The 18,556-nt window shown below is 58.3% G+C and overlaps 1 protein-coding gene across 1 annotated transcript in view; it reads right to left on the bottom strand.

Moving 5' to 3' along the window:
• Positions 1 to 16,648: 16,648 nt before the first annotated feature.
• LOC101952783 (uncharacterized) overlaps positions 16,649 to 18,556 on the bottom strand; it is a 48,529-nt gene continuing 46,621 nt past the window's right edge. The window contains exon 23 of the mRNA XM_065563851.1: positions 16,649 to 16,861. Within this exon, the coding sequence (XP_065419923.1) occupies positions 16,670 to 16,861 (192 nt within the window). The 3' untranslated portion in view covers positions 16,649 to 16,669. The remainder of the gene's footprint in view (positions 16,862 to 18,556) is intronic.

Here is an 18,556-nt window from a genome sequence, read left to right on the forward strand (position 1 = left end):
AAGTTCTAGATTAGTTAGCATTCGGGCCAGGGCATGCCCCGGGCCCCAGGGTTTAAATCATGCGAGTCTTGTAGGCATGCCTCCGCTGCTTGGGCGAATCCCATATCAGCGACCACTGTAAAATCTGCAGGTCCTTCAAACCCAGGACAAAGAAAGAGAGAGACATTAGACTTCAGGCCCTTCTCATGGAGTCAGCACTGGCTCCAACCCCAGTGCGCCGAGCAGAATCAGCACCAGGCACTTCGTTTTCAGTGCACGGCAATCCCCCAGCACCTTCCGCTGGCTGGCACTGCTCCCCGTCGAAAAAGCAGAGGAAGGCTTTGTCATCTCAGAAGCATTGCGAGAAGGCGCGGGGTGAGGCTAGACCCATGTCGGACAGCCCCGGTTCCCCCACGGGCTCTAGAGCTCCTACTCAGGTCGAGCGGAGCAGCCCGGTTGCATCAACTCAGACCTCTCCGGCTGAAGTCTGCATGCCTTCAACACCGGAGGCCCTGCAGGTGCCCGGGGCACCGCTGGCACCCAGACCCCACTCTAGGGGCAAGCCGCTGCTGGGATCTCATCAGTCGACACTGACCTGACGCAGATCCCGGTCAGGGGATCGCTGTCGGGCCCATTCCTCGCCCAATGTCCTAACAGGACACAGCCCCCAGCCTCCGCTCTTGTCACCCTCCAGGCTGTCTGGTCGGGTGCCGTCGGAGTGGAGTTCCAGGCACCGCTTCACACCGAGTACAGAGTATCGGTGGGACAGGCGCTGACGCCATAGACGCTCCACTCTCGTAGGAGCTATAGGAGCCGCTCCTGGCACAGATGCCGTCGCCGGTTGCGCTCCGACTCTCATGCATCGAGGCACCAAGTCCACGACTCCCGGAGGGGATCGCCAGCTTTGCGTCGCCGCGCATCCAGGCGTCGAAGTGTCTCGATGAGTAGCAGCTCGAGGCAGCACCGTTCGTCGACATTGGAGTCCCAGTCCCGTGGCAGGCGTCGTGCTTGGCACCACCGCACTCACCGCTTGCACGGCACTGACAGATGGTTGGCAACCCCGACCTCGTCCCACACGCAGCCCCCTATAACCCAGCCAGGCCAGCCCGACCAGCTGGTGCCGCTGGTGCCGCAGCACAGTCAATGGCAAGAGTACCCATGGCTGAGCCAGTGGTGCCAGAGGACCCCCTGGCCCCCCGTGCACACCCAGCAAGGCCCTCGGTCGATAGCAGGGGCATCGGAGGCTCCGTCAGCCACACTATCCAGACCTCCGAGGGATGTCTCGGCGGGTCGCGGCTCCTCAGCACCGCAAGAGGAGTCTGATCAAGGGGTGGATCCCGGGGCACCGGCCGACATGCAGAGCCTTGTACCACCCCCTCCACCCCCCCCAGCACGGGAGGACAAGATCACATGTACTACCCTTCAAACCCCTTACGTCCCGCCCAAGGAAAAGCCTAAGATGCAAGCTTCTGTCCTTGTGCCCCAGCCGAGATATGAGCCCGCCTATACGAGGTCCAAAACTCAAAAAAGGCGACCTCAGAGGCAGTCTTGCTCTGCCCCGCAGCCTGGGCTCTGCAGGGGCAAGCAGCAGGGCAAGAGGCGGTTTTGACTGGTTGCGGGAGGGTACCCCGGGGACCCCCGAGAGAACCCTCCCACCAATAATGTTGGGTTTCAGCAACTGCTTGCGTTCCTTGCAGGAATGGTCCCGAATAACATTAGATCAATGGGTCCTCAACACCATTTCCCAAGGTTACACACTACAATTTGTCTCACCCCCGCCCTCCCACCCCCCTCCCTCGGACGGCAAGGGGGATCCATCGCATTTACCCTTGCTACAGCAGGAAGTGGGTCGGCTCCTCAGCTTGGGAGCTGTGGAGAAGGTTCCGTGGGAGTTCCGGGGGAAAGGGTTTTACTCCCGTTACTTCCAGATCCCCAAGGCGAAAGGGGGCTCAGGCCCATCCTGGATCTGCGAGACCTCAATCAGTTCATGGCAAAATGCCGGTTCCACATGGTCTCTCTGGCATGTATCATACGCACTCTGGACCCTGGCGATTGGTATGCGGCCCTGGACCTTCAGGACACATACTTCCATAGCCATATATTCGAGGGGCACAGACGCTGCCTCCGTTTCCTAGTAGGACAGGACCACTACCAATTTACGGTCCTCCTGTTCGGCCTGTCCACCACGCCCAGGGTATTTACAAAGTGTATGGCAGTGGTGGTGGCCTACCTCAGTCGCCGAGGGGTACAGATATTCCCCTACCTCGATGACTGGCTGCTCAAGGGCAGTTCGCGGCCCCAGGTACAGAACCACATGGACCTGCTCTTGGCTACGTGTACCAGCCTAGGCCTGCTAGGGAACGAGGCCAAGTCGACATTGGTTCCGGTGCAGTGCATAGAATCCATAGGCGCTCTCCTGGATGCCTCCAAGGCCACAGCCTCCCTTCTCCTGGACAGGTTCCAGACCCTGAAGGGGCTTATAGCCTCGGTCACGGAGTTCCCCGTCACCACGGCCAGGGCATGCCTGCAGCTCCTGGGTCACATGGCAGCGTGCACATATATGGTCCGCCACGCCAGGATTTGGGTGAGGCCCCTCCAACTCTGGTTGGCCTCAGAGTTCTCCCAGGCCCGGGACAAACTGGACAAGGTCCTCTCAGTACCGGCGCGGGTGATCGCCATGCTACAATGGTGGTCCTGCCTGGCCAATATGCTCCAGGGAGTTCCCTTCCAGGACCCGACCCCGTCACTAGACCTAGTATCCAGTGCATCGGACCTGGGCTGCGGGGCCCACATAGGGAACTCGCAGACCCAAGGGATGTGGTCAGCCGTGGAGCTGTCCCTTCACATAAACGTCAGGGAACTCAGGGCAATACACTTAGCCTGCGGGTCGTTCAGCTCACAGCTGTGCGGCAAGGTGGTCAGAGTACTCACGGACAACACCGCCGTGATGTTTTACATCAACAGGTAAGGCGGGACGAGGTCCTCGGCCCTTGGCCTGGAAGCCCTCAGCCTTTGGGAGTTCTGTATAGCCCACGACATCTCCCCGAAGGCTTTCCACCTGCCAGGCATCAACAACACCCAGGCCGATCGCTTGAGTAGGGTTTTCTCCTCCCAACACGAGTGGTCGCTCCGCTCAGAGATCACACTCCGGCTCTTCCGAGCATGAGGCGCTCCCCAAGTAGACCTGTTTGCGACCCAGCAGAACCGCTATTGCCACACGTTCTGTTCCGGGGATGGAGGGGGAACACAATCTCCGACGCCTTCTTCCTGTCATGGTCGGGTCAACTCCTCTCCGCCTTTCCCCCGTTTCCCCTCGTTGCCAAGGTCCTGGAGAAAGTGAAAGCTGACAAGGCACGTGTCCTAATCGCCCCAGCTTGGTGCCGACAGCATTGGTACGGGACCCTCCTAAGCTTATTCGTGGCCCCTCCCTGGCCGTTGCCGCTCCGCCCGGATCTACTCTCCCAGGACCGGAGCCACCGCCTCCACCCCAATCTGGCCACCCTCCATCTGACAGCGTGGCTGATCAATGGCTAGATGCGGAGGAGAGAGGGTGTTCAGAGGGGGTCAGGCGTGTCCTCCTCGAAAGTAGGAGGCCATCCACAAGCCGAGCCTACCTGACAAAGTGGTCCAGGTGGGCGAGCGAGCGGGGGGGGGGGGGTTCCCCATTGTCTGCCCCGCTCCAACTTATCCTCCAGTACCTTCTTCACCTTAGAACTCAGGGCCTGGTGCTTTCCTCCGTCAGAGTGCACCTGGTGGCTATTTTGGCGTTCCATCCGTCAGTCCAGGGCTGCTCGGTTTTCTCCCATGCCATGACCAGGCGTTTCCTCAAGGGGCTAGACCGGTCCTTTCCGTATGCTAGAGCCCTGTCACTCAGTGGGATCTAAACTTGGTGCTATCCCACCTCACGGGGCCCCCGTTCGAACCCCTGGCCACATGCTCATGGTCTCACCTTTCCTGGAAGGTAGCCTTCCTCGTGGCCATCACGTCAGCCTGGCGCGTCTCGTAGGGTTACCATATCTCATAAATAAAAAAAGAGGACCCTCCACGGGCCATGGCCCCGCCCATTTCCCCACCCCTAGCCCCGCCCCAACTCCGCCCCTTCCCCCACCCTAACTCCGCCCCCTCCTCCCTCCCACTCCCAGCCACGGGGAAAGGGCTGCCCCAGTGCTACCAGCTTCACGGTTTGCCGGGCAGCCCCCAGACCCTGCGCCCCCGGCCGGCGCTTCCCCAGCGCAGCTGGAGCCTGGGAGGGGAAGCGCCCAGCCGGGGGCGCAGGGTCTGGAGGCTGCCCAGCAAACCGTGAAGCTGGTAGCGCTCGGGCTTTGGGCAGCCCCTATGCCTCCGGACCCTGCGCCCCCAGCCGGGCACTTCCCCTCCGGGGCTCCGGCGGCTCTGCGTAACTTACACTGTATAAGTTACACAGAGCCGAAGAGGAGCAGAGCCCCCGCAGCTGGAGGCTCTGCTCCTCTTAGGCTCTAAGAGCCGGGCTGCCCCAGCGCTACCGGCTTCGGGCAGCCCCCGTGCCTCCGGACCCTGCGCCGCCGGAGCCCGGGAGGGGAAGTGCCCGCCTGGGGGCACAGGGTCCGGAGGCAGGGGGGCTGCCCGAAGCCGGTAGCTCTGGGGCAGCCCGGTTCTTAAACAGAGCCTCCAGCGGCTGCGGCTCTGTGTAACTGACACTGTGTCAGTTACACACAGCCCCGGCGGCTGGAGGCTCCAGCCGACCCCGCTCTATTTAAGAGCCGGGCTGCCCGAGCGCTACCAGCTTTGGGCAGCCCCGTGCCTCCAGACCCTTTGCCGCCGGAGCCCGGGAGGGGAAGTGCCCGGCTGGGGGCGCAGGATCTGGAGGCACGGGGCTGCCCGAAGCCGGTAGCGTTCAGGCAGCCCGGCTCTTAAACAGAGCCGCCATTTTCCCGGACATGTTCGGCTTTTTGGCAATTCCCCCCGGACGGGGGTTTGACTGCCGAAAAGCCGGACATGTCCGGGAAAAAGAGGACGTATGGTAACCCTAGCGTCTCGGAGCTCAGGGCCCTGACCTGCGACCCCCCCTTACACAGTCTTTCACAAGGACAAGGTTCAGCTCCGCCCACACCCGGCATTCCTCCCTAAGGTGGTCTCCGCTTTTCACATGGGCCAGGACATCTTCCTGCCTATCCTCTGCCCCAAACCTCATGCCTCTAACGAGGAATGTCACCTCCATATGCTCGATGTGCGCAGAGCACTGGCTTTTTATCTGGATCGGACTAAGTCATTCCGCAGGTCTTTGCAATTCTTTGTTGCTTTGGCTGAGCACATGAGGGGCCAACCGATCTCCACCCAGAGACTGTCCCGGTGGATCATGTCATGTATACGGGCATGCTATGACCTAGCAGGGGTTCCTGCACCACCTATCGTAAGGGCTCAGGCCCCTGTCGGAGTTGTCCGGCAATAAGGAACTGAGGGTGGGGGAGCACGCGGCCCCCTTATAGTGCACTATAGAGGCACCACTTCAGGGGGGCTCCCCCACTACTGGTACTGCTGAGGGAAGAACTTCCGGCACCGGTGCATGTGGCGAGCACACACATCTACTGTGGAATAAACCTGAGCAACACATCTCGAAGAACACCAGTTATGGAACAGGTAACTGTCCTTTCTGTGTCTGCGGTGGGCCAGGGAATAGGGGTGTATCGCAGGGCTGAGGAGCGGAGGCGCCTGGCAGTAAGGGGACGGCACATGTACGGTGGGCTAGGTGTTTGTTTGGGCTTTGGTGAGACCCTGCCCCCTCATGCCAGCCACCTGCTGTCCCTGCGCCAGGCTGAGCCCCTGCTGGCAGGCTGTTCACTACACAGCCAGGTGCTAATGAGTCTCATGGCCAATGAATCGGGGGTTGTGGGGGAGGAGTGAATAATGGGTGGGGCTGGGCAGCAGCGGTGCTGATAGACACAACCCCGCCAGCGCTATCGTGCCCTGAGTGACGGGACCGGTCGCTAACACGGGCCAGGCTTCCCCTGCTGCGCTCTCATCTGACACAGAGCAGAGGTGAGGGGTCAGGAGCATTACAGGGAATATGACCTGGGGGAGAGTTTCAGGAGCACCTAAGGGATTCAGGAGCATGACCACCAGCAACAGTCAATGGGACTGGTGCTCCTAAATCCCTCAGGGCTTTGAAAAACCTCCCCACCTGGCCTTTTAAACACAGGTTCAAATGAGGCCTCAGGCTGCCGGCCCCTCAACCCCTCCTCCACCCAGGGCATGTAATGGGGGTGGGGGCTAGAAGAGGGCGGCTAAGCTGGGTCTGGGGCTGGCAGTCCTGTGAACAGGGGGCTAAGCCAGGCTGAGATGCATGAGGCTGTGGCCTCCATGGCTCTAGTGTCAGTACGCCCCGCGTGGGGCCACGCAGCCTGGGCACTGCACACAGTAACCCCCTAGCTAGGACAGAGCCTGGGATGGGGATGGGGTGAGGGATTGGGGGGGGGGAGTGGATTGTGGCTGGCCTATGGGCTGGGGCCAGCTGAGGAGAATGAATTCTTCAGGGGGGCAGCACCTTGGCTGTTAACTTCCCTTCCTGTATGTAACAGGCTCTGCAGGGAGGGGGTACCAGGCTGGGCTCTTACTTTGCATGGGTTTCTTTGCCTTTACTATTCATTTTCTTACCCCAATGAATATGGTTGTGCGAAGTATGCTCTGGTCAATACCGGATTTACAAGGGCGCCATGGGGCCGGGCCCATGGTCAAAAGGGACCCCGGCGCGTTCTTCTCTGCCCCCCGCTCTCTCCTGTGGGGTCAGCGCTTGATGCTGTGGGCTGCTGCGGCTCCGTGGCAGCCTCTGCCGGCAGCCTGGCTCCTGCCCCGCCCCTTTCCCCAGCGTGCTACGCCTGTCTCCCCCCCCTCCCCCCGCCGCCAGTCAGCTGGATCAGCCTGGGAGGGGGGAGCTGCAGCACGCCGCTCTGGGGAGGAGGAGGAGGAGAAGAGGCGGGAGCCAGGCCTCTCCCCCGCCTCTTTCCCCAACATGCTACGTTCCCTCCCCCCCTGCCTGCCGCCGATCAGCTGGATCAGCTGCTTGCTGGCAGGAGGGGGGAGGGGGAGCCGCAGCACGCCTCTCCGGAGAGGAGGAGGAGGAGAAGAGGTGGGGGTGAGGCCTTGTGGAAGGGGCTGGAATTGGGGCATATACCCCCTCCAGCCCCCTGCGTGAGCACCCCCCACGACCCCAGCCTGCCTCCTGCCCACCCTAACCCCTGCACCGCCCCAGCCCCCTGCAAACTTTTTTTTTTTTTTCACTACAGTGGAGTCACATCTTACGCGGGGTTAGGTTCTAAAGTCACCGCGTAAGAGGAAAATCGCATATAGTGAAAATTACCATAAAGCACAGTATGCACTAGAATAGGGGTCCTCAACCTACGGCACGCTGCCAAAGGTGGCACGCGAGCTGATTTCTTTTTAATGGCAGGCTGCGGGTCCCGGCCGCCGCTGAGCCTGCTGCCGGCCTGGGGTTCTGTCCACTCTGCTGGCAGCCGGGGTCCCAGCCGCCAGCCCTGCTCAGCCTCCTGCCGGCCTGGGTGAATGGTCTGGGGTTCCGTTCACCCAGGGTTCCGTCCACCGGTCTGGGGTTCCGTTCACCCAGGCCGGCAGGAGGCTGAGCGGAGCCGGCGGCTGGGACCCCAGCTGGCAGTGGGCTGAGGTCCCAGCTGCCGGCCCCACTCAGCCTGCTGCTGGTCTGGGGTTCCGGCTGCCGGCCCCTTGCCAGCCAGGGTCTCAGGCACTGGCCCCGCTCAGCCTCCTGCTGGCCTGGGTGAATGGCAGGAGGCTGAGCGGAGTCGCTGGCTGGGATCTCGGCTGGCAGCTGAGTGAACGGAACCCCAGGCTGGCTGCAGGCTCAGCGTTGGCCGGGACCCGCAGCCTGCCATTAAAAAAAAAAAATCAGCTCACGTGCCACCTTTGGCACACGTGCCGTAGGTTGAGGACCCTGTTCTAGTGTAGACAGTGTGTGAAAGTTACTAGTGACCCCCGCTTAACAGAGCAGCCTTTATGGCAACCAGCGGCCATTGGGGGAAGCAGACATCTCAAGTACACAGTAGCCTGAACTTTTCAACTGTTTTCCCTTCAAGGCCTTGAGGTAGCTGGAGCTGGTCCCAAGCCGGTTTTCACTGACCAGATAGTAGAAGTACAGGGTCTGTTAACAACCAATCAAATGTTAACACGACCAGCGCCTGTGTTTGAGTGTATAAAAGATCTGTGGCTTTTTGTATTAGTTAGAGGTTTTTGTACTAAGGTGCAAAGCTCTCCTTTCTTCTGCAGAATAAAGCAACTCTTCCTTATCCCTGTCTGACTGTTACGGACCTGACATTTCGGCAACAAGTGTGTACTGTAGTTTATGGTAATTTTCACTATACGCAATTTTCCTCTTATGCGATGACTTTAGAACCTAACCCCCACGTAAGATGTGACTCCACTGGATTCATTTTTGAAAATTTATAATAAGCGATGCTCTGGAGGAGAGAGGGGGGGCGCAAGGTGGAAGTTTCGCCTAGGGTGCAAAATATCCTTGCACCGGCCCTGGATACTGTGTCAGCTGATCCCCACAGTCTCCAACCTACCTGGGCAGTACAGTAGACATGGCCCTGCCCACTAGCTCCTCTCCACTCCCTAGCCCACCCACCACTTGCCCCCCCCTTAAGTCTTAGCCCTCTTACTCTTAAAAATGATTGCTTGCCCCTCTCCCCCCTTCCCCCAGGCTTTTCTGGCAGCCCTGTTGCCAGGTATCCAGTTTTAGACTGGAAACTCCAGTAGAAAACAGGACCTGAGTGTCCGGTTAGCAGTGCTGACTGGAAACTAAATGTCCGGTTATAGGAGTAACCACGTTAGCCTCCGCTCCTCCCACTCCCAACTCCCACCCCCGAGGGCTGGAAGGAACCTGTCCTGCTGCTGCGGGAGGAGGGGCAGCTCAATGCAGAGAGAGGAAGAGAATGGGCTAGAACCAGCTAGGTACCCGCTCTATGTGGGCAGAGGCGGGGGGGGGGGGGAGATCCTGTTTACCCCCTCCCCAGCCCTGCTGCACTTGCAGTTTACCCCAACCCCTCCCTTGCTCCAGAGACCAACCCTAGCTCCTGCCCCACTGTGCTTTTACCCCCGGCCCCTTTTACAATAATTTCCCAGGGGGCCTACAAATATGTTTGGGGCCGGGCCCACAAAAAGTTAATCCAGCCCTGGCTGTGGTTTGTGTTACTTGGGCGTTTCATACAGACACTTGCATATGGAGTGAGTAACCCCATGCCCCCTAAAGCCTGAGCCACACAGAGTTTGCACATAGGCATGCGCACGGGGTGTGCCCAGGCACACCCTAATACAGGGGTGAGCAAATGGCCCCCCTCTCCCGGCGCAGCAAGCTGCGAGGTCCACGCTCCCGGGCCGGAGCGCCCAGTCGAGCGCAGCAAGACACCGGCCCTTCCCCCCTCCCCATGAGCCATGCCTCTGCGCGTGCAGCGCTCTGGGGGTCGGGGCTGTGCACTCCCGCGGGGCAGTGTTTGGCTCTGCGGGGAGGCTAGGAGCCTCATCTCATGGTAAGGGGTCTGGGGCCAGGGGGGTTGGATAAGGGGTGGGGGCAGGCAGGGGACAGGGAGTAGGGTGGGTTGGATGGGGGTGGGATCCCAGGCGGGTGGTTAGAGGTGGGGGTCTCTGGAGGGAGCAGGGGGGGTTGGATGGGGCATGGGAGTCCTGGGGTCTGTCGGGGGGGGGAGGATAGGGGTCAGGGCAGTCAGGGGACAGGGAGCAACGAGGCGCCTGGGGGGCAGTTAGGGTGGGGGGGGGTCTCTGGAGGGGGTAGTCAGGGGACAAGGAGCTGGGGGGGGTTGGATGAGTCGGGAGTTCTGGGGGTGGGAAGCGGTTGGATGGGCATGGGAGTCCCAGGGGTCTGTCTGGGGATGGGGGTGTGGATAAGGGTTGGAGCAGTCAGGGTACAGGTAGGGGGTAGGGTCCTAAGGGGGCAGTCAGGGGACAAGGAGCAGGGAGGCTTAGGTAGGGGGTGGGGTCCTGGGGGGCAGTTAGAGGCAGGGGTCCCAGGAGGGGGCAGTCAGGGGACAAGGAGCGGGGGGGGGTTGGGGGTTCTGAGGGGGGAAGTCGGGGCAGGAAGTAGGAGGGAGTGGATGGGGGCGGGGCTAGGGCGGGGCTCCCTGGGTGCTCAGAGACCTTAAATGTTCCCACAGCCCAGCCAGGTTAACCGCCTGTCTCACCCCCCTGCTCCCAGGCCTGTCTGACATTTCAGCGTCTGTGACCCAGTGACCCCCTGCCGGCCTGCGGCCCCTCCCCAGGATCAGCTCTGCTCTGCCAGCCTGGGATAGAAACCGGAGTGACCCCGGCCCCGGTGCTGACAGACAGCGGCTGCTGTTACTGTGAGACAGACCCACCCGCTCGGAGCCTGGAGCGCCTCCTGCTGGCTCTCCGCAGCCGTGCGCTGGCAGTGCCCGGGGCCGAGCCCCAGCCACGCACTGACCCGCAATTCCCAGCTCTCCGGGCGGGTCGCAGAGCACCAGCCTGAGCGGGAGGCCACGTTCTTCGTTAAACACAATTCATTCTTCTTCGAGATGTTCTGTTCACGTCCATTCCAATCAGGTGTGTGCGCACCGCGTGCACACCAGCTGGAAGATTTTCCCTTAGCAGTGTCCATAAGGTCAGCCTGGGCACCTCCTGGAGTTGCACCTTCATGGTGCCCAATATAGAGAGCCCTGCCGACCCCCCCCCCCCCGCACCCCTTCAGTTCCTTCTTACCGCCAGTGACGGCTAGCTGAAACAACGTTCACTCCTGTGGCAAGCACTTTAGCACCGTCTTCTGTATTTTTTTCTTATGCATACGGTGTAAATAGTTCTTTAGTTGGTTAGTAGTTAGATTCAGTGGTAGTAGTTTAGCTTGTTTGGGGGTCCCCCCCCACACACACACAAAGCTTTTCCCCACTCTGGGGTATGCCTGGATCTCCAGGGTTTAAGCTCTGTGAGGTCTGTGGCAAGTTTATACTCAGGCCATAAGAAGCCATCTTCAGTGCAGCACTGCTCTCAACCCCCGGTGCCATTAAAGAAGAGGCCAGAGAGGGGTCGGTGTCCCGGCCCCTCCCCCCCCGCCGAAGCCCAAAGAGTTGGTACCTTCCGCAAGTGCCTCAGGACAGACCACCGCGTCCCTACAGCCTGCCAGGTCTTAACTGTACCCCAGCCGGGGCAGGAGTCGACGAGTCCAAACCCAAACACGGTCCCCGGATCATCAAGGTGACCACCTCCAGCTCCCATCGACACCTGAGGCGTTTGAGCTGGCCAAGGACCTGATGCGCCTCCTGGTGCCATCCTCCCCACAGAGAAGGGACAAGTCACCAGTGTTTGTGTGGCCCCACTTCCATTCCAGGAGCAAACCAGTGCTGATGGCGCACCGCTCTCCATCCCCAGTGCACCTCTCCCTGGCACAACCCATACACATAGAGGAGCCGCACCAATCCCTGGCTTCTCGGCGCCACTCGCCGGCGGCCCAGGGCATAGCTCCTCCGTGGTCCTCCTACTTGGAGACCTCAAGGTCCCAGTCAGCATCAGTATCTTCAGCATTCTTTGTTCCACCACAAGGAAGGTGGGCACTGCCTACAGCGGCACTGTCCACCGAAGTGATGGGCTCGCTATTACAACCAACAGCTCCGGCACCAACCCTTCCATCAACGGCACCGCCGACGGCTCCAGCTCTGACTCCACCGGCATCAACAAGCTCATCACCGCCAGATCTAGCGGCCCCCTCACCGGCCGCAGGACCAAGGCTCATAGGTGCCGACTTCTACTGGCGCCGGTGGGTGCTCCAGCCCCGCCCCAGCCCCAACTCCACCCCTGCCCTGCCCCCCATTCCAACTCCTTCCCCAAATCCCCGCCCCTGCCCCGCCTCTTCCCCTGAGCACACCACATTCCCACTCCTCCCCCTCCCTCCCAGAGCTTGCTACAGCTGTTTGGCGGCAGCTGGGCAGGAAGCGCTGGGAGGTAGGCAGAGGAGCGGGGAGGCGGCACGCTCAGGGGAGGAGGTGGAGAAGGAGGTGGAGTTGGGGAGAGAGGAGCTTGGCTGCTGGTGGGTGCAGAGCACCCACTCATTTTCCCCGTGGGTGCTCCAGCCCCAGAGCACCCACCCAGTTGGTGCCTATGCCGAGGCTCCCACCTCCAGCAGCCCTAGCACCACATCCCCTCGAATACTGTGTACTGAGGCAGTGAGCAAGGTCCACTGCCAGTTCTCTCATCATCCTCAACAGATGAAGCAGTCACAGGGACGACAGCGGCCCCGGCTCTGGAGGATAATCGGATTCTCCAGCAGCTCCTACACGGGGCTGCCCAAAGCCTGGGCATATAGGCAGAGTAGGTGGTTGAGGAGTCAGACCCAGTCATGGACATCCTCGCACCCTCAGGTCCATCACGGGTCGCCCTGCCACTGATAAAGACAATAGTCAAAATGACTAAAACCCTGTGGCAGACCCCTGCTTCTCTGACCCCTACGACCAACAGAACCGAACGGCGCTATTTCGCACCATCTAAGGGGTATGAACAACTATATACCCACCCACTCCCCGACTCGGTGGTGGTTGATGCAGCCAATCCAGGGTCCCACCCCAAAAAACAGGGAGGCGAAGAGACTCGACCTGTTCAGCAGGAAGGTCTATTTGACGGAGGGCCTACAGCTCCACATCACAAATCAACAGGCCATCGTAAGCAGATATGCGCACAATACCTCCTCTGCAATGGCCAAGTTTGCGGAGCTCTTGCCTCAAGACTCTCATGTGGAGTTCTCCACACTAGTGGAGGAAGGGAAGCTGGTCTCCTGGGCCTCCCTTCAAGTGGCCTTGGATGCGGCGGACGCAGCCTTGCGCACACTGGCCACAGGGGTGGTGATGAGGCAGGGTTCCTGGTTGCAGGTCTCTGGAATTCCACATGAGGTCCAACAGACTATCCAGGACCTACCCTTCAAGGGCTCGACCCTGTTTTCTGAGAAAACGGACAAGAGACTTCATAGTTTGAAGGAATCTAGGGCCACCCTACAATCTCTGGAGCTTCACACCCCAGCTACTCAGCACAGGCATTTCAGATCTCAGCCTGCCCCTAGGTTCTACCAGACACAGAACCGCCAGGACGCTCCTTGTAGGAGGAGGCAGCACCCCTCCTCAGGGCAGAGCTCCAGTCAGCCCAAGCCTCCGGCCGGCCCCAGATCCCCCTTTTGAAGGTGCAGTTGAGGACAGCTCACCAATTCAGACTCTGGAGCCATCCCCTCTTACCTTTTCGTCCTGACTAACCCCTTTCTATCGTGCCTGGTCCCGTATCACCTCGGACCGTTGGGTGCTCCACATGGCAGAGAGGGGATATTCCATCCAATTCTGTGCCCTCACACCCCTCCACCCCCCTTCCCCATCCCTCTTCAGAGACCCCTCTCACAAGCAACTTCTAATTCAGGAAGTGCACTCGCTCCTCTCGTGGATGCAGGGGAAGAGGTTCCTCAGAGTCAGGAGCAAAGGGGCAGGAGCTTCTACTCACTGTATTTCCTAATACCGAAAGCCAAGGGGGGGCCTCAGACGCATCCTAGACCTGCGGCAGCTCAACAAATACTTGAAGAAATGCAAGTTCCGCATAGTCTCTGTGCCATTACTGGATGTCATTGATTCCATTTAACCACTTCTAACTCTCATCTCTATCTTTTTCCTTTTATGAATAAACCTTTAGATTTTAGATTCTAAAGGATTGGCAACAGCGTGATTTGTGGGTAAGATCTGATTTGTATATTGACCTGGGTCTGGGGCTTGGTCCTTTGGGATCAGGAGAACCTTTTTCTTTTACTGGGGTCTTGGTTTTCATAACCATTCGTCCCCATAACGAGTGGCACAGGTGGTGATACTGGGAAACTGGAGTGTCTGAGGGAATTGCTTGTGTGACTTATGGTTAGCCAGTGGGGTAAACCAAAGTCCTCTCTGTCTGGCTGGTTTGGTGCCTTAGAGGTGGTGTAACGATGCATGTTCTGGCGGGACCCAACTGAGAGTGCCAATTCAGGACAAATTGCTTAAAATAGGGCAGTTACAACCCATGGCTGGTTTTTTTCCACCTCCTATCTAAGCCTCCCTTCTCCTTGTCCTCGACTGCCCCCTCCTGAGACCCCCCCCCACCCTAACTGCCCCCCTAGGACCCCACTCCCTACCTGTCCCCTGACTGTTCTGACTCCTATCCACGCCCCCGCCAGATCCCCGGGACTCCCACGCCTATCCAACCGCTGCCTGTCCCCGGACTGCCCCCCTGAACCTCCGACCCATCTAACCCCCCCGCTCCCTGTCCCCTGACTGCTCCCCTTCTCCAACTCCCCGGCCCCCTTACAGTGCCACTCGACTTAGAGCAGGTGTCTGGCTCCGCGCCCCAAGGAGCGCCCCGCCCCGCCAAGTGGCATGCTGAGGCTGTGGAGGGGGGGGGGAAGCGGGGGAGGGGCTCTGGCCACCGCTGCCCTACCTGCCGCCAGCCCCGCCGCCGCGTTCCCTCATAGGCGCACAGCCCCACCCCCCAGCACTGCCGGGCGGCGTGCTAAGGCTGCAGGGGATGGGGGGAGCTGGGAAGGGGCTTTGGCAGCCGAGGCCCCAATGCGAGCGACGCTCGGCCGCCCTGTCAGCCGCTTTTTGGTCTATAAATAGCCGACCGGGGGGAAATCCCGGACAGTTTTAGATTTTTAGAAATCCCCCCCGGACGGCTATTTAAAGAGCGAAAAGTTGGACATGTCTGTGGCGATCCTGCTCACAGGGAGGCGATCTGTGGCGATCCTGCTCACAGGGAGGGAAACCCGGACATATGGTAGCCCTACTGGAAATGTCTGTGGCGATCCTGCTCACCTTGCTGCTGGTCCCAGACCTGATCAAGCAGGACCACGGCTGCCTCCAGCACCCGAACCTAGAGTCACTCCACCTCACAGCTTGGATGCTCCATGGCTACACGCCGTGTAACTGTCCTGTTCTGATCAAGTCAGACAAGTTCTCCTTGGCAGTAGGAAGCCCTCCACAAGGGCAACGTACCTTGCAAAGTGGAAGAGGTTCTCTCTCTGGTTGGAGCAGCACCATCAGCCACCGATGCTCGCCCCTATCCCATTTATCCTGGACTACCTCCTCCATCTTAAACAACAGGGCTCTGTCATCAATAAGGGTCCACTTGGCCGCCATCTCCGCCTTCCATCTGGGTGCAGACGGCCACTCAGTCTTTGTGAACCCTATGGTCAGCCGTTTTCTCAAAGGCCTCAACAGACTCTACCCACAAACATGACAGCCTATCCCAGCTTGGGACCTTAATCTGTTCCTTTCCAGACTTACGGGCCCCCCATTTGAGCCACGGCCGACATGCTCCCTGCTTTATCTCTCTTACAAGGTGGCGTTTCTGGTGGCAATAACCTCAGCTAGGAGAGTGTCAGAGCTCAGGGCCCTTACATCAGAGCCCCCTTACAAGACATTCCATAAGGACAAGGTTCAGCTCAGGCCTCACCCGGCTTTTCTCCCTAAGGTTGTCTCCCTGTTTCACATCAACCAGGACATCTTCCTCCCAGTGTTCTATCCTAAGCTGTGACAGGGAGCGAAGGCTTCACTCATTGGATGTCCGCAGAGCGCTGGCCTTCTATAGAGAGAGAACTAAGCCGTTCCGAAAGTCCGTCCAGTTATTCGTAGCGGTGGCAGACAGGATGAAAGGCCTCCCCGCCTCATCCCAACGCATCTCGTCGTGGATCACATCACACATTCGGGAGTGTTACAGCCTGGCGAAGGTGCCCTCTCCGCCGATCACCGCACACTCCACCAGACCTTAGGCCTCCTCAGCAGCGTTCCTGGCGCAGGTACCCACACAGGAAATCTGCAGAGCAGCAACGTGGTCCTCGATACACACGTTTACAACGCACTATGAGATCACACAACAGGCCAGAGACGATGCAGCCTTTGAACGAGCTGTGCTCCAGTCACTGGACAGCTCCGACCCCACCTCCTCAACTCAGGCTTGTGGGTAACCTGATTGGAATGGACATGAACAAGCACTCGGAGAAAAAACGGTTACTGACCTTCTCGTAACTGTTGTTCATCAAGTTGTGTTGTTCACGTCCATTCCAAACCCACCCGCCTCCCCTCTGTCAGAGCAGCCGGCAGGAAGGAACTGAGGGGGCGGGGGGAGGTCAGCAGGGCCCTTTATTGGGCACCAGGCAGGTGCCACTCCAGGGGGGGGGCCCAGGCCGACCCTACGGACACTGCTAAGGGGAAAATCTTCCAGCCACCATGCACACGGCGCGCACACACCTGATTGGAATGGACGTGAACAACACATCTCAAAAAACAACAGTTACGAGAAGGTGAATAACTGTTTTTTTAGAATTGCTAATTACATGGGCTTCACAGCCACGGCCTGGTTCCAGCAAGAGCGAACACTGCAGCACAGGACCAGCGACGGCGTTTCCAGCCAGAGACCGTCACAGACGCCGCTCGGATGTTTCACCTCGTCAATGTATTTTACAAAACACTCGTCTCGCGCTCAGCCAGTCGAACACGCCTGCCCCCCCGGGACTCCCCGCAGAGAACCGAAACCCAACGCAGGCGATAAACCAGTGACCCGACATCAGACGCTAATCAGCCGCTGTCAGTATGTTCCATGTCACCCTGTGCCGGGGGGAGGAGGGGACGAGCCGTAACGCCGGTGTTGGGCTATTCCCCGGGGCGGGGGGTTACTCGGCCAGGTCTCTCTGCACCAGTCTGTAGTAGGGCCCCTTGCGCCCCATCAGCTCGGCGTGCGTCCCCTCCTCGGCCACGGCCCCGCCCTCCAGCACCACAATCCTGTCGGCGTTCTCCACCGTCTGCATGCGGTGGGCGATCACCAGCACCGTCCGGCGCCCCCGGCTCAGCACCGACTGGTGGATCTAGGGCAGATGGAGGAGGGAGAATTAGCCAGCACCCCATTAGGATTCATCCATGCACGGTAATACAATGGTTCAGAGACAGAATGCCCCATAGGGCAGTAGAGCAGGGCGCCACCAATGCTGTAGTTAAGGTTTAGATCAGCTTTCTGTTTAAAGCTTGACTCTTCAAAGTGCTCTGAAATCCACATGGTTACTCAGATTGTCTTGAAATTTGGTGTGATTAATGGGAGTATGGGGTAAGGTTAGTGATCCAAATTTGGGGTCATTTGAGCAAGGGGTTTCTGGGATACATCCCCTGGAAAAATAGTTTTTCTTAGGATTCATAGCTTCTACCAACTTGTTTTGCACAGTACAGGGATTAAATCTGGGCCCTGAATCCTGGGACAAAAGGTCTCAATCACGGGAGTGTTACCTGCACCAACTACATGGCACTTGCTACTCATTTGGGGGAGCAGCTTTCACAACAGTATTCACCAAAGAGGGCTGTGGCAAGGAGAGAGGGGATTTGTGACGTTGCACCACATGAGGCTTTATGGAAATATTCTTATGAATGTATATCTGACATAACTGGAATATGTTTTATGCTACATATGCCATGTAACATATCTCTGTAAAGGTTATGATCTACTGAATATATTCCTCCTATTTGTATGCATGTGTCATTGTTGTATTCAAAGTTATGAATATTGGCTGTGTACTCGTTTGATTCTAAGTAGGTTTTAGTAAAGCAGTTGGTCAGCTTCCTGAGAAAAGACTATTCTCAGTAAGTGCTCAATCTGGAAACACTTAAGCCAACAATGAACTTGGAGACACCAATCCACATCTGGGCTTTCCCAGGAATGTGGCTTGGCTGGTAAGGAACTCAGTCGTGCATGGACATGTGACTGGCCCAGGTGACTCCAAAACCTCCATTTTGTAGCTGGGATTCTACACCGGGGTACCCACCCACAAGAGAAAGTCTATTTAAACCCCTGGGAGACCCCTCTATTTTGTCTTCAGCTGGCTAAAGAGAAGGAGCTTCTCCACCCCCCAGGATACCTGAAAGAAACTGGAACAAAGGACAGTAACGACAGGGGGTGTGAGTGATTGCTGGACCCAGACTAGAAGGAGGCTAGTCTGTAAAAGAAGCTTATTGGAACATCTCTGAGGGTGAGATTTCATCTGTAATCACTTTCTTACTGTATTAGGCTTAGACATGTGTGTTTTATTTTATTTTGCTTGGTAATTCACTTTGTTCTGTCTGTTACTACTTGGAACCACTTAAATCCTGCTTTCGGTACTTAATAAAATCACTTTTTACTTATTAATTAACCCAGAGTATGTATTAACACCTGGGGGGGGGGCAAACAGCTGTGCATCTCTCTCTATCAGTGTTATAGAGGGCGAACAATTTATGAGTTTATCGTGTATAAGCTTTATACAGAGTAAAATGGATTTATTTGGGGTTTGGATCCCATTGGGAGTTGGGTGTCTGAGTGTTGGAGACAGGAACACTTCTTAAGCTATTTTCAGTTCAGCCTACAGCTTTTGGGGGATGTGGTTCAGACTTGGGTCTGGGTTTGCAGCAGGCTAGCGGGTCTGGCTCAAACCAGGCAGGGCACTGAAGTCCCAAGCTGGCAGGGAAGCAGGGACAGGAGTAGTCTTGGCACATCAGTTGGCAGCCCCTAGGGGGTTTCTGTGACCCAGCCCGTCACA

The sequence above is a fragment of the Chrysemys picta genome, chromosome 12 (genome assembly GCF_011386835.1).
Source record: "Chrysemys picta bellii isolate R12L10 chromosome 12, ASM1138683v2, whole genome shotgun sequence".
NCBI lineage: Eukaryota > Metazoa > Chordata > Testudines > Emydidae > Chrysemys > Chrysemys picta.